At 34.2% G+C, this 24,956-nt stretch overlaps 1 protein-coding gene across 1 annotated transcript in view; it reads left to right on the top strand.

Annotated features, from left to right (window-relative positions):
- The window catches only part of ENTPD6 (ectonucleoside triphosphate diphosphohydrolase 6), a 49,867-nt gene extending 25,864 nt beyond the window's left edge, over positions 1-24,003 (top strand). The window contains 10 exon segments of the mRNA XM_051975826.1: positions 167-202; positions 1,651-1,739; positions 2,709-2,788; positions 3,371-3,435; positions 5,323-5,334; positions 5,337-5,414; positions 10,661-10,801; positions 17,416-17,472; positions 21,192-21,304; positions 22,164-24,003. Coding sequence (XP_051831786.1) covers positions 167-202; positions 1,651-1,739; positions 2,709-2,788; positions 3,371-3,435; positions 5,323-5,334; positions 5,337-5,414; positions 10,661-10,801; positions 17,416-17,472; positions 21,192-21,304; positions 22,164-22,262 — 770 coding nt within the window. The 3' untranslated portion in view covers positions 22,263-24,003.
- The last annotated feature ends 953 nt before the right edge of the window (positions 24,004-24,956 follow it).

Below are 24,956 nucleotides of genomic sequence, written 5' to 3'. Positions count from 1 at the left end.
GCTTTCAGTCTGAAAATAAATTGGAGAGTTCAATTAACACAGTTCTTAGCAAATTAATAAATATTTCTCTTCATTTATTCATTTCATGCTGCATATTTAAAATGTCTATGCCTTATGAATGATTTTTTTATCCAAACTTAAATCTTTGTAAACTTCTTTCTTATAGGAGTTTCAGCATGGATCACAGTGAATTTTTTAACAGGTATGCTTTAACTTAATAGGCCAGTAAAGTTGTGATATAAAGAGCATTCAGTCGTCCCCTATTAACTTCCAAGTTTGTATATTCAGTCAATCTTCTTGAAGATCTTGTTTGAGGGGGCCTTTAATTTTTTTTATTTCTTTTGTAATTTCCTATGATTCTAATACAGTATTTGCACAGGCTATGTTAATGAGTAGAATTTAAAAGTGTACATGCTTTCAACAAGATCAAAATTGTCCTGGACTTGTGTTGTGCATTTTTAGTCCACTTACCTACATTTTAATGCCGAAAAGAATGTGTTGACTTCTTAAGCCTATCCCATGGCAGAACTATTTACCTGACTTTTTATCCTGGACCATCATCTTTATCCAGAAGTATCAAGTAGTAGTAAGACACTGTTCATCCACCCCGATTTTATACAAGGGGTTAAAAAAAATACCAGATCCAAGATAATGTGAAATATCTTTCCTTTAGGCCACAAGCTAATTATGAAGTACTTTCTCAATATTTAGTGTACCCTAAATGTTTATTAATTACCTTCTCACCTTATAGTTAGTGCTCTCAAAAGCATTTTCTCATCTACTATCTGCTTGGAAATCTATATGGTATATTGTAAAAAATGTTAGATTGGAGAATAGAAAACCTATCTGTGCCAAGTCATATTACCTCTTGGATGCTGAACTAAATCACTACTAAGAGGCTCTCTAGATAGAAGTCCATGATCCTATGGTTTTATTTGATTCTCCCCCACAAACATATAAGGTAATTAGGGCAGGTGAAGAAATTGAAATATTAAAAAGCTTGTTGCAGGGAGGCTTTCCCTTATTATGGAGCTAAAAGACAATTTTACCTATTTTACTCAAAATACTCAAGAAGATATTTTATTTTCATTCCATTAGGTATTTAAACTATTGCCTAAAAGAATCATCCTATAATAGAGAATAATTGTGGAGTTTTATCTTGTCAGTGGCAAAAGAATGGAGTTACTTTTTAGTATCTAACAATTGTGTGTGTAAGAAAATTAATGTAGTAAGTAGATTGTTTTTTGTTTTTTTTAAAGAATGATTTTTCTGGGAGGGAGCTAGTTATTAATCACCTTCTCATTAAGTAGGTCAATTCCAATATCTTTCTTGGTGCTAATTTTTGTACCTATAATTACTTTAATTAAAATTATGAAAATCTTGCCTCTGACATGGAACACTTCCTAGCTTTGTGACCCTGGGTAAGTCACTTAACCCCAATTGCCTTAGCCAAAAATAAATAAATAAATCAATGACCAAGCCACTGTTTCCTTCAAAACATGTAAGATTTTAAAATAAAAACTCTTCAGTATTTTAGTCTTTCCATTTAAGAGTTTGGGGTTTTTGTTCTTTTGTTTATATTGTTTTGTGATACCTATTTAATAATTATCATGAGGTAGCATTGTTTTAATCCTATTTTGTATACTTTAGGCAATTTAAACACTCCAGGAAAGAACAGTGTAGGCATGCTGGATTTAGGAGGTGGATCAACACAAATCACATTTCTTCCAAAAATTGAGGTAATCTGATCCTGCTGTCTATTTCCTGCCACTAAGCACTGACCCAAGATAAGCTTTATTGGCTTTCAGCATTGGTGTATATAGTCACTACTGTAGCAAACTGTATTTTCCCGTTTTAATTATTTTATTTGATATTGGGTTGAAATGGAATTTACTACAACATCCTGAGAATTACATTAAAGTGTCTTGCCGAATTTCTTAAAGCCTCCATGGAGTTGGGCACCACTAGTAGTATGGATTCAAGAAAAAATCCCTGGTTAGGATATGCCCCAGAAAAAATGTGCATTTAGCAAAATTATGTAAAGGCAACCATATAGTTCTGTTAATATTTTATTGAAACTAATGGCTTTGGTAGAAACCAGAGATTGTAATAAGAGAATTTGTTCTTTTTTTCCATTTGGCAGGCAGTTTAATGAGGGAATAAATAAGGTAATAACAATATCTTTAGGCCAGAGTTAAAAGCACTTTTGCAACCATTCCCATCTGCCTCCCTGCAATTTTTTTGTGATATGAAGAAGAGCCAGATAATATTGTTTTACACAATAATGCTTTAAGCCTTTTCAAAATAAATATCCTCTGAAAAATTTAACATATTTTTATTTAAAACATAGATTGGTTTTCAAAATGCTATGGCTCTCCTGCTCTCTTTAAATTAGAGGAATCATTTCAATTTATTGAAATTATCATTGGGTTCTATGAATTTCTCATTATCTTGATTAGGTCTCATATTGGGAAGTAAACTGAATTATGATTATCCTTGAGAGAAAAAAAGTATTTAGCTTTAAACATTTTATTTTGATGTTTGTTAACATGAAGTTTTTGGTGGTTTTAATTTGGCAAGATGGTTTACATTAAGTAGTTCTGTAAATGTCTGTAATCCTTTTGATGCTAAGTTTTGTGGGAAGAGGAAGGTTTCTTCTGAAAATGACAGTATTGGTCTATCATAGTAACTCTTTTGTTGCTCTTCAGGTCACCCTCCAAACATCCCCAGCTGGCTATATAACCTCATTCCAGATGTTCAATAGTACCTACAAGCTATATTCATACAGGTTTGTTAAAAGAAATAGAGCTATTAACAGTTTAGACCACAAAGAAATGATGAGTGGCCACAGTATGTCCCACTTTGATTCCCAAGCTCTTAATTCAGTGAAATAATTGCTCTGTTTATAATTCCAGTATTAAAAATTATGTTAGACCTCCTTATCTCTTAACCATCCAGAATACATTTTTAACCTTTTTTTTTTTTCATTGCCATTAAAGAAGATACTTATATCCATTTTTTAAAATTTAATTTATGGTAAAACTGAAGCATCTTAGTAGTTTCCCCTGAATTCTCCTCCCCAGAGGAAATCTGGACTATATCTGAGGAAAATGGCAAGAGAAACTATAAATTATGCAATAAAATTTCTAGATTTTGCCTTGCTATAGTATAGATCAACTTTGATTGATTTTCATAATAAAGTTTGAACTCCATAGAAATTTCTAAAAGAAGACATAAAGCAGCCTTTGTTGCTCCTTCCCAAATAGTTTGCCACTGACCAAGGCCAGGTAGATGCACTGAAGTGCAAAATAATTCTATATATTCTCTGAGATACAGACCCTTCTTAAACCAAAGATTTTATTTTCAACAGCTACTTGGGACTTGGTTTGATGTCAGCAAGGCTTGCAATCTTAGGAGGAGTAGAGGGAAAACCTGGTAAGTAGAAAGAAATCATCATACCTATTTCAGAAACTTCTACATTTCATGTCTGTCAGACATAAGCAATACTTGAAAAATCTCTGTAACTTCTTCACCAATGAGGAATTTCATCTGCTGGCCTTCATTTTCTCTCCTGTGCCCTTCCAGTGGAGATATGTATACCATTGCCCCTATGCACAACCATCACTATCCTTTCATAGGAAAAGAAATTCATTGTGGCTCTTGATGTCTCACTCTAAGCTAGTCAGAAGCAGGTTTTTTGGTATAGAGTCACAAACGGATCCCAGAAATATATCTTCTTATTGGCTTCAGAAAGCCAGCTGCATATCGTTTATGGCAAAATGGACTTTGGAAACTTAAGTGTCATGAGACTCTAATTTCTGATATTTAAAATATTGCATTATCCTGTTTATAGTTTTACAATAGTGAATACTACAAATGGATGGCTACATAATCTTTACAAATTGCTATGCTACAGATAGGAATTTTTTTCTTTACTTGTGCATGCTTTGATTCCCCTTGTGGGAATTCCCCTTTTGAGATGTTTTGTTCTATATAAACTCATAAAATAAACCACAAAATAAACTTTTCCTTTTAAAGGGAGATTTTTGACATTGTATAACAGGGGATGTGCTAGATGGAAATCCATCTGAAATCCTGAGTTATTCTATGGCATTTAGCTATAATATTGAGTACCATAACAAAAACTTGCTCGATTTTAGAGTTTCAACCAGTGATTGAAGTTTTCAAAATACTCCATTTTAATTTGCTATCTTAATAGAATGCTTTACCCCCACAAATCCCTTTTTTAATGCTGATTCACAGGATGAGGCTCAGTTTGAATTCTGATATTTCTAGCTTCTTTTTCCTTAGTTCTTGAAAATCAATCATACTTCCATTGTTATAGAACACTGAAAACTTAGATAAGATTCTCCTGTGCAGTATCATTTTATGAAACAGACTTAGATTTATACTATCCAAAATCAATGCCAGTTTTGAGCATGGATAGATCATCATCTTTGTCACACACCAGTCTCAAAAGCTTAGAAAATTTTTCTGTTAATCATAATTTTGATGTTCTCCTTTGTATATCCTATTTATATCCCTTTCTAAAGTTATCTTAAAGCAATCTCCAGTTATAAAAGTGCTCATTATCACAAAAGTGCCATCAATTACCGGGTACCATATGAGGCACAAATTATGTGTACTTCTTTTTCATTCATCAACAATCTCTTGTCTCACCATATAGGATTTAACAGTAGATTTATTAGAGCTCCGGCTCTCATTGGTTATGGAATCATGTTGTTATTGTAGTTCCTAGCTCTCCTGTCCTTGAAAATGACAGATGTACCATTTCATCTTCCTTCAATGATATTACTTCCCAATCTCTGTATTGTCCTTCATAATTGTAGGTCAGGAAGCTGGGATGAAAAGCTATTCAATATTAAAGATTTGGATTCTAGGTAGAAACTTAAGTTTTTATTAAAAGCTAGAGTAATGTTTTGTTTGTACAGATACTAATTGTTGAGAGTTTTTCTGGATTTTTTGTTTTTGTTTTTCAAATCTGAATATTTTCCCCCATCTCTAGTTACTAGTTCATCACTACCTTCTATTCTGAATTAATCTGAACACTTTCCTAATGCTCAAAATTTTGTAGACAAAAGTCAAATTTTTCCTTTGAACAAACTAGAATTTCCCATTCAGTCTTTGCAAATAAAAGCTTAGTCTTTCAATCTTAGGTATGGCTTCTTTATTTGCCAAATCAGAAGAGTCTTGAAATTCCAGACCAACAATACAGTGGGCTACCTGTGGGCTTGGGAACCATATGTCCATGCTGATTCTATGTCTTCTCATTGTAACAAGAAATTATGATTTTGGTTTCAGACAACGAGTTGGTTAGCCCTGCTTTCCTCCCAGTTTTAACGGAGAATGGGAACATGCTGAAATAACATACAAAATTTCAGGGCACAAAGCAGGTATGTCTATTCCTTTTGCTTATTCTGTTCACTTTGAGTATTAATGACAGGATAAACAACAGCCTTCTAAGAAGTTTAGTACCTTGTGTCACCAAGCCTATATTATTAAACAAGAAAGAACAGAATCAAGGTCTCTTGATTTTTCTCCCCAGGGTTTTGTGACAAATTAGCAGCAGAAACAGGGATCATTTCCCTATACTTATTCCCCTACTTATTGGTTCACTGTTTTATCAATTCAGAATCTTCCATGGAGCCTAGAATCCCTTCAAGCCCTGTGTTTTACCTGATGATCATGAAGACTTGCTCTTAAAAGTCATCACAGCCATTGAGAGCATTTATTGAATGCCTAAGTACACATAAAGCTGTGGTAAGAATTGTACCATAAATATCAAGTTAAATAGTCACACTTACAGCCTAAGAATGCACCTAACATACAGGGTCCTGGATAGAACACAAAGAGAAGGAAGTTGGATGGGCCATAGAAGCTGAGCTGTGAAATTAAATTAGATGAACAAGTTGTATGTAAGAATCACAGTTTCCCATGCCTCTCCGTTTCTGGACTTAGAATATGGAAATGTTCATGTCGGAGATTTTCTTATTTATAATAAAGCAATTTTTATAGCATACCAAAAAAGAGAGAAAAACTTAATTAGATGTCAAGTTCTAAGCCAAAAATAAGTTGGAAACCACTGCACTGTACAACAATACTAAGTCTAAGCATACAATTTGGTATTCCCTAAGTCTCTCTATATCTCTGCCAGCCTCTGTGTGCCTTTTTTCCAGAAAGGGTATCTTTTCCTAATAAGCTCTTACAATCCCAGGGACCTGGCACAATAACTGTTCTTCCACTCACTCAATCACCCACCTACCCCTGGGATTTGGAGCTGAACAAATGTCTCTGTGCTATTGGCAAAGAAACATAATCTTTCTGCCAAGTTTGTGAATAGGAATGGGGGTGGAATCTTGGCGTTTTCACTTTAGCAACTGTTGCCACAGAAATAATTTCCCAGTCGTTTCTCTCCGTGCCGCCTAGCAAGAAGAAAAATGAAACTGCTGCAGAAAGCTCTGTCAGTGGGTTCCTTCAAGTTATAGTGAAGCTGCTATTCAGTTTAAAATAGTTTAGTCAGTAGTTTAGAAATTGGAACATGTTTTCCTATAGAAGCAGGGTTAGAAACTTCCCAATCCAAACAAAACCATTTAATTTATGAAATGCCTGTACCTGAAGTATTAAGTCTTAAGTCAAGCATTAAAGAATCTAACCATTTATACACATTGCACACGTATACACTTACACAAAGTTTCTCTATTAAGCACCTGTGATTTGCAAAGCAATGGAAAAAATTATTACAATAATTAAGAAGAGATAATTAAGACATGATCTTTGCCCTCATAGAGTTTATGGTTTAGAGAAAAGATACAATATATATATATACAAATGTACAATACTGTACAAACAAATAAAGCACAGAATAAGCTATAAATACATGAGGCAGGTTGGAGGAAAGAAAGATCTTTTTTGATTTGGGAAATCAGAGAAGTCAAGATTTCAAAATCTATTCAAAATCAGAAAGCTTCCTGAAGGTGCTTGAGCTGGATTTCAAAACATAGATTTCAGCTTTGTATAAACACACACACATACGTCCATATATATAACACTGATAATGTTATCTTACTACTTATCATACCATCTCCTCGAGGACAGAGACTAGGTCTTATATAAACTTTATATTTCCTAGCACCTAGGACTGTACTGTCCACTTACTACGTACTTAAGCAACAGGAACAACTCTCCATCCAGAGCAGCCTTGGCAAAGTCAGGAACTTATAGTACTTCTTGCCACCTCCATGTAGGCAATGAGAGTACTGGCTCCAAGCTCCTGTAGTAGTAACTCCTGTGGTACAGGACCGGAACTTCATGGGGAGTCGGATGAAGGACTTCAGGGTTAGGGATGGATGATGGATGATAGGGTGAAGATCAGAAGCTTTGAAGAGTAGGACAATGACAGGGATTGGGAGAGGTGATCTTGAATAAAGGATTCGTTTGAAGAGTTTGAATATGAGGTAGGAAGAAAAGGTGGAGATGGTTAGGGTCCAGAGTTTATAATAACCATGAAGAGAGCTTAATACTTCTTGGCAGTATGAAACCTCATGGACACTGACTTTGTGGCCTTTGACAAGTCTATCTCTCTCAGCCTTAGTTTCCTCATCTATAAAATGGAAGTAAATGTAATATCTGCAGTACCTACCTCTCAGAGGACTGTTGTAAGGTTCAAATGAAATATGCACATTTTAAAGAGCTATATAAATGTCAGTGATCTATGTCTTTTAACCAAAGTGTCTCTCCTCTCCTAGTCCTGTTTGAAAAAAAAAACACAGGCTCATATCTTCTCCTCTATCAGATAGCCCTTTTAAAGGTTTTTTTTTTTTTTTTTTAAGAACTTTGCCCATTAATAACAATGGAGAACAGATAAAAATAAAAAAGTTTTCACTCCTATTTTCCTATACTTTTACTTTCTCCTTTTCCTCATTTAAACCTCTAGGAAAAATAAAGATGATGATAGATATTTGGGTACACAGAGGGCTAAAGTATAAGATTCATCTCCTGAACATTTCCCCCATAGGTTTGGAATTGAGACAGGCCCCTGAGGGGACAGTAACGAGGAAATGGGACTGCTGCCAGGCAGAGGTCACAGAAAGGAAAATTGGAGTTTGAGGGAGGATTAAACTCCATTAATCCTGTCAGACCTTATTCTGGACTGACTGACCCTGGAGAAATGTGAATTATGGAGCAGAGAATGGGAAAAAAATGTCCCATTCTAGATAATTCTAAAACAGAAGGAAAGGAAAAGAAATCCAGTCGACAGCTATAGGAAAGGGAGGGAAGTTTCTGTGGCCAGCAGACCATTTATACTATTGTTGTGTAAGAGAGGACTATGAATATGTTATATATGAAGAGAATATATAATTTGAGAATTACTACAGCAGTACCTTTATGGCTTTTAATTTAATTTTATATATTTTTCATAAACATACCAGACTAATCAAGAGACTTTATAAACTTAATTCTTAATTCTTTGTCTTAATGTGTTAACTTTGTACAAATTATCTTCCCTTGCTATGCAATTGATTTCTATGTAAAATGAGAACACCTCCCTATCTCCTATGACTATTGTAAAGATTAGTTATCTAATGTATGAACTCAGAACTCTTCGGAAGAATTGTGCAAAAGAATAAATATTTATATCATTATAGTGGTTATTGCTAGGACTCTATTGCTCTGGAAACTTCATTCTTGTTTTCCCAATCCCCTAATCCCCTTTCAGAATGGTATAATTTTATTGTTTCACTTCACAAGACCTATTCAGTTCTCACCTTGTAACAGGCATTATGTCAAGAAAACAAAAACAAAAGTGAAATTGTCCCTATCCCCAACAAGTTTATTTATATTCTTTCCTTATTTTTGCAACAAAAAGCTCTTGGAGTTTCTTGATTAGATGAGTGACATGGTAAGAGAGAAGCTTTGGGAAAATCACTTAGGAAGTTGTATGGAGTATAGACCTGAAGCAGGAAACCATTTAAAAAACTGTGGTATTAGTCCAAATGAGAGTAATTGTGGAAGGGCTGGATATGATAAATTTGAGGGAGATAGAAATGATAAGATTTAACATCTGAGTGATTGGATATGTGGGCTGTGTGATAGTGAGTAGACAAGAATGATATCAAGGTTAAAAACCTGATACCAAAGTTGCAAACCCATATGACTTAAAAGTTCATGCCCTTGATAGTAATAAGGAATTGTTTAAAAGATCAGTGGGAGAAGATTAGAAGAGATTAGAGTTTGGGAGAAAAGATAATGAGTTTTCTTTGAGCCTTTTGATTTTGTGGTGCCTGTGAGAAGTCCAGGTCAAATGTCTAGTGGACAATGAGTAATGTAGAACTGGAGGTTAAGAAAAAGACTAAACCTAGCCATATCTAGGAGTCACCCGTACAGAGATGATAATATATCCTTTGGAACTAATAAGGTCACCAAATAAGGGAGTGTAGAGAAGGTGTGGCACACCCACTGTTAGTGAGCATGATAAGGAAGAACCAAGAGAAAATACATCCTTGAAAATGCAGAATGTAGAAAATATCTAGGAAGAATGGTAGTCATTTTGTCAAGAAAGGTCACATAGGACTGAGATTTGGCAGTTATGCAATAATTGGTCAATTTTGAGAAAGCAATATGCTATGAGTAATATATTAAAATATGGCTGTTTCAGAGGAGTTAGAGAAAATGAGAGAGATAATGAGTCTAGCTGACTTTTTCAAGGAAACTGGTTGAGAAAGGCAGAATATAGGATAGTAGCTCAATGTGATAGTTGACTCTGATGTTTTCTTTGAAAATGGAGAGACTTGGGCATGTTTTTACATACCAGACAAGGAAGCAGTAATAGAGGAAAATTGAAGTTGAGGGGTGGCTGTAGGAGTAGTCTACTGAAGAAGCTGGAAAGGGATGGAATTAAGTACACATGGAAGGTGATGGCCTTGGTGAGGAAAAAGTCCACTTCATTAGTAGAGGCAAAAATAAAGGTTTATAATATTAAGGTATTGAGTGATATGAAAAAGGGAGAATAAAGAGGTCACACTAATGACTTTTCTCAGAACAAGTAGTGGTAGTAATTTTACACATTTATGGATGGTAGTGTAAGAGATAATGTAATGTTGGGAAGAGTGCAATAGAGAGAAACCTGGATTCAGATCTCATCTCTGATACTTACAATGGCTGTGTAACTACTGGTAAATCACTTAATATCCCTGAGTTTCAATTTTCTTATGTATAATATATCATACATATATCATAAAGTATTTATGATACTTTACTTCACAGGATTGTTATGAACATCAAAGTATTTAAACCTCTTTGCAAATCTTAAAGCTCCAAAAAGATGTCATTTATCATCATCTCACTAGCCATACAATCTAGAATTTTTTTCTATTTGGAGCAAGGGTAATGAAAATCCGCTCAGCCCAATAAACTATGAATTTATTCTCTTCACCATCTTTTAACAGTTTAGTAATTTCCAGCACTGATTAAAAAAACAAGAAACTTAAGAGTTTTCTTTGGCAGGTCTGGCGTCTTGTTTCACATATAATTGAATGACTTCACAAATTAAATATGCAGAAGACTATTAGGCCTTCAAATATATGTGTACTTAGTGATTTTTCAGAAAACAAAACCAGCTGTATCTTTCCTTTGCTTTTAGGGGTTCACCTGTATGAATTGTGCTCTCAAAGAGTATCAGAAATCCTTCAGAATAAGGTACATAAAACTGAAGAAGTCAAGAACTTGGATTTTTATGCTTTTTCTTACTATTATGATCTTGCAGCGAATGTTGGTCTCATAGGTAAGGATAACATTATTTATCGTTTTCATGTTCACTTTACTGGTGCCAGAGATAGCAGAGTTAGTCTCCAAATATCAGATATTTTTAATGACCTGGAAAGATTTTTTTTCTTTCACTCTTAATGTCAAAGGAAACAAGGAGATAATATTATGGGTATATTCCTTTTTTCCCCTGATGCAATTGGGGATAAGTGACTTGCCCAGGGTCACACAGCTAGAAAGTATTAAATATCTGAGGCCAGATTTAAACTCAGGTCCTCCTGACTTCAGGGCTTGTGCTCTATCCACTGAGCCACCTAGCTGCCCCTAGATATATTCTTGAAACTATTTTAGCGATCACAGACAGTACTGTTAAGAGAATTTTATGGGGGAGGAGGGCTGAGAGGGAAACAGTAGACCAGATATGGTATTTTATAGGGAATTTCCAATGAGCAAATGCCTACCCATGTAGGTCAGCACATTCTGCACCATTTTTAGTCCTAGAGAATTGCTAGGTGTTGTGAATCGAAATCATTTAAGTAATTTGCCCAGAATCAAACAGCTGTTGTGTCATCAGGAACAATTAGAAACCAGAATCCAGGTGATTCTCTCTACTCACTATACCAGGACTGCCTGTGGTGTCATAATTCTGAATTAAGGAGCAACTCAATTAGCTTCTAGAAATTAATGGGTTCTTTGACACCACTAAAACCATCACTTCTTTTTATATTAAAAGATACCTGCTACTTATATTACATTTTTCTTTAAGAGAGGAGTGTGAGCTTTATGCTATAAATTGAACCCAAATCTAGCAAATTTCCATGGAACTTAGCTAAAGCAGTATCTCAACCTTGCCTTAGGGACAAACACCTTGGATAGAGCATCACTGTCTCCACCTTATTTTAATTGGAGGGATTAGGCATCATTTTTCTGTGGAAAGAATTTACAAACTTTAAAGCACTGTGCAAATGTAATTTATTTTTTGCATCACCACTGCGCCCTATCTGATTATGACTCAAGCCTCTCCAGTCTAAGAAAGACTTGCCATGGAAGGGACCACCTTGCTCAATACTACTAGTTTGTTCTGAAAAATTCAAAATGATATAGAGACAAAATTTAATGGTTAAGAGTTTTGATCTCAATTTTGTAGAAAATAAAACTTAGGCAGAGCTTATAAAGTCAGATGAACTGGAAAAAATAAAATGGTGAGCCTGGTCTTTTTTTTTTTTTTTCCAACTAAAATCCAAATTAAAATATAGTGCTTGGAATTGGGAACAAATAAGAATTTGAATGATTACGTGAAATTACCATCTGTCCCAGAATTTTCAAATAGCTCTGAAATATGCAATACTTGGATGGAATTATGATCTTAATGTGAGTATTCTTTCAACATTACAAAGCATCCCACCTACGGTGAGATTCCTATCTAAATATTCCATAAGAGGTCTAACATTTTGAAAGCCTTCTTCTCTTTTTGACATTTTCATAATACCATATCTTGCCACATGAGCAACCAACTTTCTTTTTCACCCAGATTTTTCTTTGATTACAATCTTTGCATGACTTTTCTTAGCATAATTATTTGTTTATCATATATTAAAATATGTTCATCCTTTTATGTACCCTTATATTGCCCTTTGATCAGTCCTTAAGTGTGGTTCTTTTAGAATCTAAAATATTCTATGACTTTTAACGAGAGAGAGAGAGAGAGAGACTGAGACTGAAACTGAATAACAGAGATAAAGTCAGAGAGAAGAGGGGAGGAGGGAGACAGAGATTGTTATTAAAGAAATGGACATTTGTTTCTAGAAGCCCCTACACTAATTAGGCTAATTAAAGAATATGTGTAGCATCCCAAAAGTTTACAACCTACTCTGTTCCTGTTCAAATCTGTGCCCATTTCATTGTCCATTTATACCGTCACTATATATTGATGAATGAGCTCTGTAAATTGTCTATACAACTGCATATTCATAGTCTGGACAGTTTTCTTCACCCACTTTGTATATTTTCCTTTGCATGCATATTTATTATGTTTTACTTGTTATTAATGATCATCAAACAAAATTATTTCTGTTTTATCTTTTGATGAATCTTGTATTATTTTAATATTTTCTTATAGATTGACTTGTTTGAGATTTTTTTTAATAATAGCTTTTTATTTTCAAAATACACTCAAACATTTCAACATTTACCCTTCTTCCCTTCCCTCTCCTCTAGATAGCAAGAATTCCAATATAGGTTAAACATGTGCATTTCTTTTTTTTTTTTTTTTTTTAATTTTAATAACTTTTTATTGATAGAACACATGCCAGGGTAATTTTTTACAGCATTATCCCTTGCATTCATTTCTGTTCCGATTTTTCCCCTCCCTCCCTCCACCCCTTCCCCGAGATGGCAAGCAGTCCTTTACATGTTGAATAGGTTACAGTATATCCTGGATACAATATATTTGTGCAGAACCGGACAGTTTTCTTGTTGCACAGGGAGAATTGAATTCAGAAGGTATAAATAAACCGGGAAGAAAAACAAAAATGCAAGCAGTTTATATTCATTTCCCAGTGTTCTTTCTCTGGGTGTAGCTGCTTCTGTCCATCTTTGATCAATTAAGGCTCTCTTTATCGAAGAGATCGACTTCCATCAGAATACATCCTCAAATAGTATCGTTGTTGAAGTATATAATAGTCTCCTGGTTCTGCTCATTTCACTCAGCATCAGTTCATGTAAGTCTCGCCAGTCCTCTCTGTATTCATCCTGCTGGTCATTCCTTATAGAACAATAATATTCCATAACATTCATATACCACAATTTACTCAACCATTCTCCAATTGATGGACATCCTTTCATTTTCCAGCTTCTAGCCACTACAAACAGGGCTGCCACAAATATTTTGGCACATACAGGTCCCTTGCCTTTCTTTAGTATCTCTTTGGGGTATAAGCCCAGTAGAAACACTGCTGGATCAAAGGGTATAAACATGTGCATTTCTTCTAAACATATTTCCACATTTATTGTGCTGCATAAGAAAAATCAAATCGGGACAGCTAGGTGGCGCAGTGGATAGAGCACCAACCCTGAAGTCAGGAGGACCTGAGTTCAAACCTTACCTCAGTGATCCTGGGCAAGTCACTTAACCCCAATTGCCTCAGCAAGAAAAAGAAAAAGAAATGCCCTCAGAATGACATTTACCAAACTTTCTTTAAACTGATTTTCCTCTCTACTTCTCCTCACTCTTACATGAACCAATAATGGCAACCAACTTCCTCTAAACAACTTTATAAAACAAGTTTATATTCTAAATCATTGTTGCCTGTGGTTGCCATACCTTTCTATTTCCCAAGTGAGTTGTGTTTTAAGACTTGAAGCTTTTGAGCATTTTTTTCCTCATTATAACATTTGATTAAATATCTATATGAAAAAGCTTAAATCAATGTTAACATTTTTTCTATTCTTTTCCTATTTCCTGATTAGAGTAGTTAGTATATTTAAATAAGACAAGTCAGAGATTTAACTGCATATTATATCTTTTTTGTTTTTATTCTTTTAGTTTTATGTTGATTTAGATTTTTGCTCTAACATGTCAGTAGTTTGACCATACATGAATTGCTGAATCAGGAATAATTCCCACATCAGTAATACATTGTCCTATGTCCTATTTTAAAATTTAGTCAGATTCAATTTTTGTGATATTATTCAGTTCTTTACATATCCAGTGCCTTAGGAATGTTTCCTCTTTCCCTTCCCTCCCCCCCCAAAAAAGTATATATAGACATGTGACTTCTGTATACTATGCAAGTCCTTGACCTCTCTAATTCCTTATCCCTGAGCTATATTTGTCAACATATTTTCACTCTCATTTGTTTTTGCTTTTGGATTGAAGCCATCACATATAGAAAGATATGTTGATTTAACTTGGAGGGTCTTAGAGTTATTTGTAGAAATCTCTGTGTCTTTATATTCTGCAACAGATGGCATAATGAAAAATGCAATTGTTTTTTAGGTGGTCTGTTTGCAGATAATTATCAGAAGGATTAAAACACAAAATGACAAAATGTTCTATGATATGTTTCAATCAATTTCTTTTATTCACCTCACCAAGAATAGTCTATGAGATATTCTCCTATTTAGTTTCCATTTCTTCCTGAAGATTCTTTTGAAAATAGGATAACCTGGATTTCTTGAGATGTAACTGATAGGATAATAGACTTGGAGTCAGGAAGATCTGGCTTCAAATCCTGCATCTAGCTGTGTAAGCATCTGTTAAGTTATTCAACCTTCTCAGAGCCTTGACTTTTTCATTTGTAAAATGGGGGAGATGTTTTTGTGCTCACTTCACAAGGCTGTTTCCAATGGGGTAACATATAAAATCTTTATAAGAGATTTATAAACTTCAAAATACCATATGTGTCCTTTGCCAATTTTTGACTATGTTGGTTAAAATATGGGATGATAAGTGGTGGTAGAAAAAGAAAGACAGCTTATACATATTTCTATCATTACCCTGTGTTTTGTCAGGATGGGTGGATAGATGGTTTGGAAGTTGGAGGAAGAAAAAGCATGTCCCCTTGTTTATATCCCAAACTAAAAATTTTATGAAACTATAGCATAAACTACAGTTGGTATAGTATCATCATAAAGGAATGCATATTGTTTGCCCCTTAATCCGTTTATTTTTCATGTTCTAGGAAATATATATTAAAACGACAACAGCAAAACATTTGATCTCTATTTGAGTTCAGCTCCTCAGGGTATAAGAATATAATGAAACTATCCCCCTCCCCCTGGAAAAGTAGAGCCAATTTATCAATCCAAATTAATGTTCTCACTTTGGCAAGCTATACAGTTAATTGCAATGATGTAACCACTCTTCAAAACAATCTTAAAATTGGAAAGAGTCCTAGATTTGGAGTCTCAGTATCTGGGTTGGATCCTGGGTGTGCAATGAACCACCCAGGCAACCTTGATTCTGGTACTGTTTCTCTCTGAACCTATGAAATAAGAGAGAACTAGAATTAGGAGTTTTTAGCCTTTTCAATTATGAACTCCTGTGACAGTCTGGTACCTTCAGAATCCCCTCTCAGAATAATGTTTTTAAATGTATAAAGTAAAAGGCATAGAATTGCAAAAGAAATCAGTTATACTGGGAAAAGTTTTGGTGTTGTTTTTTTTTCCATCTAAGTTCGTATACCCTCTGAAATCAATTGACAATCCAGTTGGGACATCTGTTAAGAGCTTATGGACTAAATGGTCTCTAATGTCTCTTCTAGTTCTGTGTTCTTTTATCTTGTTTGAAAATTGATTTCACTCTGGACAAGAAGTCACTTAAGTTCTTGGTGCCCCAAACAACTTTGTACCACTATGATTTGCAGAGGAAGTACTTATCTGCATTAAATTCTTGACCAATAAATCCTTACTTCTCCCAAAACTCACAGGTCTAGTAAAATATATGTGTGTACATGTGTACATAAATACATGTACACATACAAATACAAGAGTCACACCTCATTTATTTTTAACCAAAAATGGTATTACTTACTTAATTTGATTATCAAACTTAGCTTTGAATAAACTCTGGATAATTTCCAAAATTCAACTGTTTACCGCCACTAAAGATAGAAAACTGTGCCAAAGGCTCCAAAGCCATTTCCCAAAGAGGGGCTTCATATTTTAAACAGTGTCATCTTTAGATTGTATAAAGAAGTTCTCAAGGTCACTCCCTTGAAAGTGACAATAGTGAAGGTATAAAGCCAAACATGATTGTTTAAAAAATCAGTTGAATGACCTCAGAATAAAACCTCTAGTCTTCTCAGGAACCTTCCAAAGGGAAATGAATCAAGCTTTTAATGCCTGCTCTCATTCTACAGAATACCATGAAAGAGATCTTCCTGTTCCAAGGAACGTTTTTAAGAGAACAGCCAAATGTGTTTACTGGGTTTGTTTTTTAGACTCAGGAAAATTATTCCAGAAGGCTACCACCAAATCTGTTCCACAGCTAAGGAACAACCTTCTTGAACTAAAGAATTTTTTATGAACCCAGATTTAGAATTTTATTTATACATAGAATAAGAAAGTAGCTGATTTGTGATTTTCCTCCGTTGGCTGACATTTTTGTAATCAAAGTACCCTTCCTTTTCTTTTCCTTCATGATCCTGTAAAGAATGCAAAACATTCATGAGTCTCTATTGTTTAAAAAAAAAAAGATTGTAATTAAGTAAATACAACAGCAGTTTCCATAGATTCCAATTATCAGCACCAATCAATCCAAAAAGTTTAAACAGGTAAGGATAATTACAGTAATAGTTTTGTGAAATTTTAAAAACATTGGGGCAAGTCAAATTACAGCACTACAGAGTACAATTTAGCATTTCTGTGTTTTGCAGCATGGCATAATGATTAGAATGCTGGGTTTGGACTCAGGAAAACCTGATTTCAAAACTTATTTGACATGAACTGTGTGAACTTCAGCAAGTCATATAACTTGTTAGATGACTGACTCCAGAGAGGACTTAACTTGCTAAGTCATAGAAGGAATTTCCATTATAGAACATTCCCTAGCTTATGAAATCACAAATTCCTTTGTGTGATGATCTGGAATCCAGAATCTTTCTAAAAATTAACAATTTTATTTTTTTATAGATAAGGAGAAAGGAGGAAGTCTCACAGTTGAAGACTTTGAAATTGCAGCAAAATATGGTAAGTAAAGTTAAGCCTTTTGCGTAGGACACAAAATACAATTTCAATATCAATATGGAAGGCAGTCCCACAGCTAGAATTAATATTCTAGATACTTCATTCTTGATTCTGTCCACTAGACCCACACTATCTTTCTAATAATTATTATTCACAGTATCAGATATAAGATTGGTTATAAATTTCAATATTTTCTGTTATTTTGTATTAAATTCAGTATAAAAGTTGTTTGTTCATACAGGTATACAAAGGACGGTCATTTGTTAAGAGAGTGCCATCATATCATACATCTTTATGGCACAGAATTTAGTTGTGTTTGAGTCAGAAATGTTCCTTTAACTAATTGTTAGGTTCCAGATGCTCATATCTGCAACTGCAGTTTTGAAATTTTTCATGTGTATATTCCAAAATTCAGTTTCATTTTAATTCACCAAATATTAAATGCCCCCATTTGAAGAATGTTAAATGTCATTTCTTTTAAGATTTTATTCACTTAAAGGGGTATACTTTCATATCAAAAAGGATATAGACTTTCAATAATAGTACTGAATTAAATGTACTTTGGCTTTCAAGAAAAGCCAGCATAATCATCTTCAACTGTATAAAATAACTAATTTATAATTGTCCGTGGTTGGATGCCAACAGTGAGTAATGTCACTAGAGCAATGGTGGAAAACCCTAGTCCTTGACTGGATTTTATCTGACCTCCAGAACACAAAGAATCTTGGAGTTTGTAGGAATCTTATTTGTGTTAAAATTAAACTCGGTCCTGAAGAAATTGCCCTATAAATCTCTTCTAGATTAACATACATATGACATACAATTTATATATTGAATCTTCAAGAACATTTTAAATCACCACTTTCTAGATACCTATTAGAATGTTCTTTCTTAGGTTGGACCAATCTACCTATAAATCCTAGTTTTTATGCCTTATAGAATTATAACAAAAAGAGCAACAGCTCTTCAAATATAGTTTTAGAGCTGTTCCCCTTTTCCCCAGACTAAATATTCCTAATGGTTTGTACTACTTATTGCATAAAATGATTTCTAGATCCCTCACTGTCTAGATGACTGCTTCTATTTGACCTTAACAAAGGCTCTATAAAGTATAGCAATTGGACTTGAGTACAGTACTCAAAATATGCTATCAGTTGAAAGCAGAACATTTATCCTCACATATTACAAATTCAGTACTCCAATATCCAACCTAAGATTTATTAGCATTTTTAATAAACAGCTTCACTCGACTCTTAAGCTTGATGTCAGTTTAAACCCCTAAGCCTTTTTTTATCATTGGCATTCCAACTATGTTTTCCTAGTACTATAATTTTTCATTTAGTTTCTTGAATCTATTTGGCCTATGATAGTGGCCTTTTGAGATTTTCCTGGATTTTATTTTTGTCCTTCAAAATAGTCATTATTTTTCCCAGCTTTGTCATCTGTAAGTTCAATATCTTTCTGTGTCTTTAAATGATTGATGAATATATTTTGATGATGTACTTTTAAGATTAATATGTATTAACATTTTCTTCATCACTTTGTTAAGTATTGATAAGATAAAATATTAACTTAAGACCTAGACTGTGGCGTTTGCTGGTTTTGAGGTTGTAAATGTTTATGATGAAAATTTAATCATCAGCCCTCTTGATTTAGTTTGAGTTTTTCCTATCACTCTTCTGCCTAGATCTATGTCTCTGTGGAAAAGTTCAAAATTCTTTCATTCCTCAAGAAAGCAGTCAAATGGGCAGTTTACCAAATATAAGACAAGGTTATTTTGTCCCGTAAAAAACATGAAACATCATATATTTCGGAAGCCTATAAATTTCCTTTCCTCTACTGTACTTGGGACCTATAGGATCCTACCAATTTATAGTACGACACACTAGGGGAATAGTGTGTCAGCCATTCATATTTTAGTCCCATCCCCTTGCCTCAGGGCATTAGAGAATTCATGGCAATGGCAGTGCCATCCTGATATGTATTCTCTGACTAAAAGGTGGGGGTTTTTTTCCCCACTTGGTGTGCCCATGGAGAAAACCTCTTCTCCCTGGCATTGCACAGTCTGATCAATTTGTTATGTTAAAACATAGTCTGGTCTAGAAAAGACCAGATTTGACACTGTAATGCATAAGTTTGTTTCTTAATGTTTTTCCAGAAACTCACTTCTCAGTCCAACAGCATTTATTAAATATTTATTTGTTTATTTATTATTTATTGTTAAGTGCCAGACACTATTATGCACTAGAGATAAAAAGAAAAAGTTAAAAAAAAAAAAAAAAGCTCCTATCCTCAAGACATTTCACACCAACTAAATAATAGTAGAAAAAACATCCAATGTTCACAACTAGCACCTTGTCAGAAAATATGTTTTTAAAAATGCTTGATCTCAGGGATAGAAACACTTAAGAGCAAGTTCCCCGAGACATAAAGGCAAAGGAGTGCTAGACAAACAATACATTCAACAAGGAGCCTACGGATGATCTAGTGGAATATCAGTATGACTAAAATTGTGTATATAAATGGTGTGTTCAAAGGAAGCCAAGTCAATGTAACAGTTTAAGAAGGTCTTTATTTTAAGTTTTGAAGCTGTCTTCCCATATGCATTAGGAATATGTGGGATATTATAATTGGGACTTCAATGATATCTTTATGAATTGTAATTATTATTTTTATGATTTCTTAAATTTTCTTAATAATATAATAGACCTAAAAGCAAAATCTATTTTTAAGCAGACACAATATTATTGTTTTGGTTGCTAGGAGCCTTTAAATACCATTGGCTCAAGAATAGTTCGTTGAAGATATGCTATCAATTGGTTTTGATAAATATATTAAAAAGCAAAGGACATGCCATTTTAACAGTGTGCTGGTCTTTGTCAGGACAGTACAGAGCATACTTTCTTGAATATCATAGCTTAAAAATTACTTAATACAGACTATGCAGACTAAAGAACTATGAACAGAATTGCGATCATAATTAACAAAATGAAATAATAAAAATATTCTTTCTTAGAAGCTAGAAGTTTCAGTAATTGAATTTCATAAAAGTACTTATCCAGTACTTAACTTACTAAGGCTTTTCTCCCTGTCCCCTCCTGGTTTGTTTTTCCTCTTTCTTCTTCCCCTTTTAAATCCCTTCTTCACTCAAGCTATCCCTTTCTGTCTTTTCATTTTTCTCTGTGCCCTTTCCCCTCAGTCATTCCCTTTCTTCCTTTTCTTCTCTTTATCTCTCCTGGCTTATACTAATTGTAATATGGAATTAAAATTTAAATTTAAATATGCTTTTAATTGGCTGTCATTTTATGTTATCATTCTTAATTTAAAATGAGATCTTTAATGTCTTCTCCCCACAAAAAAAAATTTTTCTAAGATTTTTAAATTAAGTTGCTTTTTCCTTCTGTGTCATATACTATGATTCTTTTCTTCTGTTTTATCAGTAACCCTTAATAGAAGGAAATCTCCAAAAGACTTTTTTTGGTAGCTGGTCTCAAATTATTCTGAGCTAGACATGTGTTGCTTGTGCAATGTAAGTAGATGGTATTCACAGTGACTTTTTAAAATCATGTAGAGTCACAGTAAAGAGAGAAAATATGTGAAAGATTTGACTTTCTTCACTATGTATTATATCAATTAAAAAAAAAAACTAATTCCTGTTCTTGGGTTAAACCATTTCAAAACTATGAAATAGAGGGTAATTTTTTTTTTTTAATTCTCCCAAGTTTGTAGAACCATGGAAGTTAACCCACAGAAGAATCCTTTTATTTGTATGGACCTTACCTATATTAGTTTGCTACTTCAAGAATTTGGATTTCCAAAAACCAAAGTATTTAAGGTAGGAATCTGCTACTTTTGTAATCCTGAGAACTTCAAAAATAGCACTATGATACTTTACAGCAGAATTATAACAGCTGTAATTCCACCACTGAAATCTTCAACATAATTAATTATGCTAATTGAAAAGAACAGTAACATAAATTTCATTTTAAAAAAAAACCACACCCAATAGCTACAAGAACTCAAAAGAACTTTTAACTGTTATAGTAATATTAAATTCTGACTATACCAAATATTAAAAACTCCAAGAAGTTCCTACTAACAGGAGTACTTTCAAGATGAGCTGATTGTCTCATGTGCAAAGTTAAGCATATTTTCTTTGTAAAAGAAGAAATAAAATTTACTAAGGTTACATATTTTTAATGAATAAACTTTTTATAAATTAAATCTTATTTGATGGATAAACTTTTCTAAATGATTAAGGGCTGGTTTGTTAAAAGAAAACGTAAGAGTAAGCTACATGATAATGTGATCATATCACACTTCAGAGTTATTCCATTTCTAGCACGACTTGTTAAGATATGTTGACTGTAGAAATCAGATGTGATTATCCTATATGTATCTTATTTTAGCATAAGTTCTGGTGAGGAGTTTAGATCTGGAAGAAACTTCAGAGTCCTTGCCCCCTCACTTTACAGATGAGGAAATTGAGGCTTTAAAAAAAAAAATCATGATTTGCCCAGAATGATACCATGTCAGAGGTGGGATTTGAATTTAGGTCGTCGGGACACCAAATCCAGCATTTTACTTCCTGTACCACATGTTCTCAACATAACTTTTGACCATGATCTCTCTCGTAATATCACCTTTAACCATACTTCTTAACATAATCTTTTTCTCTCTTTTTTTTCTTTAAGCTGGCTCGGAAAATTGATGATATCGAAACCAGTTGGGCTCTGGGAGCCACTTTTCACTACATTGATTCCCTCAACAGACAACAGAACAAAGTCTCTTAGTGCCTGAGGCACTCCCTCGAGCCTTAATTTGGAGAACATTGCCACAGCCCTTTTTTGAGAAGAGCCCTTGAGCACCTTAATGAGGGGTCAGTGATAACACTCTGGAAGTGTTTCCACAAGAGTTGCTACAGTCTCCATGAGAACCCAACACCTTTGTGGAATTTGTGTGACTCTGTCTTCTATTGAACAACATTTGGGAACAATTTGGTGAATAGCCAAGTAAACATTTCCCAATTATGTTCATTAAATCCTAATTTATTATGATTTGATTTTTAACAGAGATTTCACTATTTATGTTTTGGACAATTTCTACTGATCTAAGGATACCTACATTGATGGCAGTGTGTGAGCAATCAATTGCTTTGTTTTATTCAGTCCAGAATGCATTTTTAACCCAAGTTTGAACGTGTGTAACTTGTACAGTGTCCATATAATCCATACTTGATAGCAAGATACACTTCTCTAGCTCTTCTTGCAGAGCATTGTGTGACCCCTAGATCACTTTTCCTTTCCTTAAAAGATTATTTCACCTCACACTAGTTTTATGTGGACAGAAGAGTGGTGAGCAATTTAGGCCAGTTTTCTTCAGTCAGTAGATGGTCAGGACCCCCACAGCTAGTAAAGCATTGTGAAAAGGAGGGTGCACTGACAGATTTCCTCAGCTTTTCTAATACTGTGAAGCCCCCCTTATGACATGTGAATTGTATCTGCTTGTTTACTTTCATAGTTAACCCTAACTTCTCTACCTACTCCCAGGAGAAGTTAGTGAAGAGGTAACATAGATCTTGATGGTTTTTTTGTGTCTTCCCTGTGGGTTGACAAAATGAAAATTATGTTCCAGTAAAATAGACTAATCCTAAGGGTGGTTTATAGTGAACCTTAGAATTGAAACTAGTTACCTCTTCTGTATATTCAAAATCAGTTTTTCCAGAGACCTGCCCTGCTAAATGCTTACCAGATCTGGTTTTGGATTTAATTCTTTTCTCATCAGAAGTCATGATTACAAACACTTCTCCTTTCTCTAGGGAAGACACCATATAAAATGGTAGAATTGCATCTTCATCTTGTGTGCCACTGGTTACAAGAAACTAAATAATGAGTATAATCCTGAGCATTAATGGATAGTAGAAATATATTTACTTATATGGGATTTTTTTTTTCAACCAAAATTCTTCCCTCGAAGGATCACTGAGTTTTCAGACTTTCTGAGTGTTCCTTCCCTTCCTCTGGCACCATCTTCCTTGTCCAAGTGAATGTATTGCTGCATTGAGCCAGGTCTGTGACTAAGCTAGGTTGATAACTGGAACAATGTCAGTGCTATAGGGAAATCAAGGGAAATGTTTTGAAGCATCAAAAACTAACTTTGTGAAGTTTTTTTGTTCTAGCTGAAACTGGACTTGAGTTCCCAAAATTTCCTCTCCACTCTTCTTGAAGTTACAGACTGTAGGATATTTATTATTAACAAGCAGTGGCATTTCAGGTACTAATACTAGAACTGGTATTTCTAATTCACCTCAGTGATTCTCCAAGTGTCTAACTGTAAACTACCTCCATGGTGCTCTCTGTCTGTATATTGGTCCCCTACGATTTATGTTGAAGGAGACACTGTTCTTGTTCTGCCAAAACACCATTTAAGTAGTCATCAGTCATTTTCTAAAAACTATCTGAGCCCGTAAATACCTGAAACAATTAAATGTTGTATGTGTTCCCCAAAATAAATTTTAAAAGTTTATAACTGTTATCTTTAACTTGTGTGGTTGATGAGTGAATATACAAGAAGGCTCTCTCTGAAGAAACTTAAATAGGTACAGTCATTAAATGTCAAGTCTAATTAATCTTATATTGTCATCAGTGAAAATAACACTTAGGTGTTAGAAGTAGCAGGTGGTATAGTAGAGAGTGGGCCAGACTTAGAGTCAGGAAGATATGAGTTAAGATATGGCCTCTGGGACCCTGGGAAAGCCACTTAACCTCTGTCAATCTCAGCTTCCTCAGCTGTAATAATAATTATAGGATAATAACAGCACTTAGCTCTTGGGATGCTTGTAAGGATCAACTAAGATAATATTTGTTAAGTGTTTGGCACATACTAGGCAGTCTATAAATGCTTTGTTGGCTTTCAAAAACTAGATCCATCCCCATCTTGCCAATGTTCTTACACCCCTGCATGAGCCCCCCCATATACACACACACACACACACACATACATATATATATGTTTTTTTCTGCCTTCTGTAGGAAATCTTTCCCAATCCCTTCTAGTTCTTCTGCCTTCCTTCTATTAATTATATCTAATTTATCTTGTATATTGCTTTTTTGTAAAGAGTTATTTATGTATTGTCTCCCCCATTAGACTGCAAACTCCTTAAGGACAGGGACTGTCTTTTGCTTTTTTATCCCTAGCACTTAGCATAGTGCCTGGCACATAATAGGCACTTAATTAACTAGGATAAAAATTAGGACTAAGATTAAGACAAAACAGCCTTAAAAGCTTTTTCTCCTACACAGTTTTTAAATCGTGAAAGGATCTGTGAAAGATTCCAACTATAGATAATTTTGATCAGGAAGTGTCTGAGTATCAAGTGAGCCATTAAAAAAGGAGGTGTATGTTGGCTTGGCTCTATGCTAGGCTCCATAATAGGTATTTAATAAATATTTATTGATTGATTGCCAAATGTGTTCATCAGTGTTGGA

Source organism: Antechinus flavipes, chromosome 2 (assembly GCF_016432865.1).
Source record: "Antechinus flavipes isolate AdamAnt ecotype Samford, QLD, Australia chromosome 2, AdamAnt_v2, whole genome shotgun sequence".
Lineage (NCBI taxonomy): Eukaryota > Metazoa > Chordata > Mammalia > Dasyuromorphia > Dasyuridae > Antechinus > Antechinus flavipes.
The sequence above is the reverse complement of the archived record's forward strand: the minus strand, read 5'-3'. Positions and strand labels throughout refer to the sequence as shown.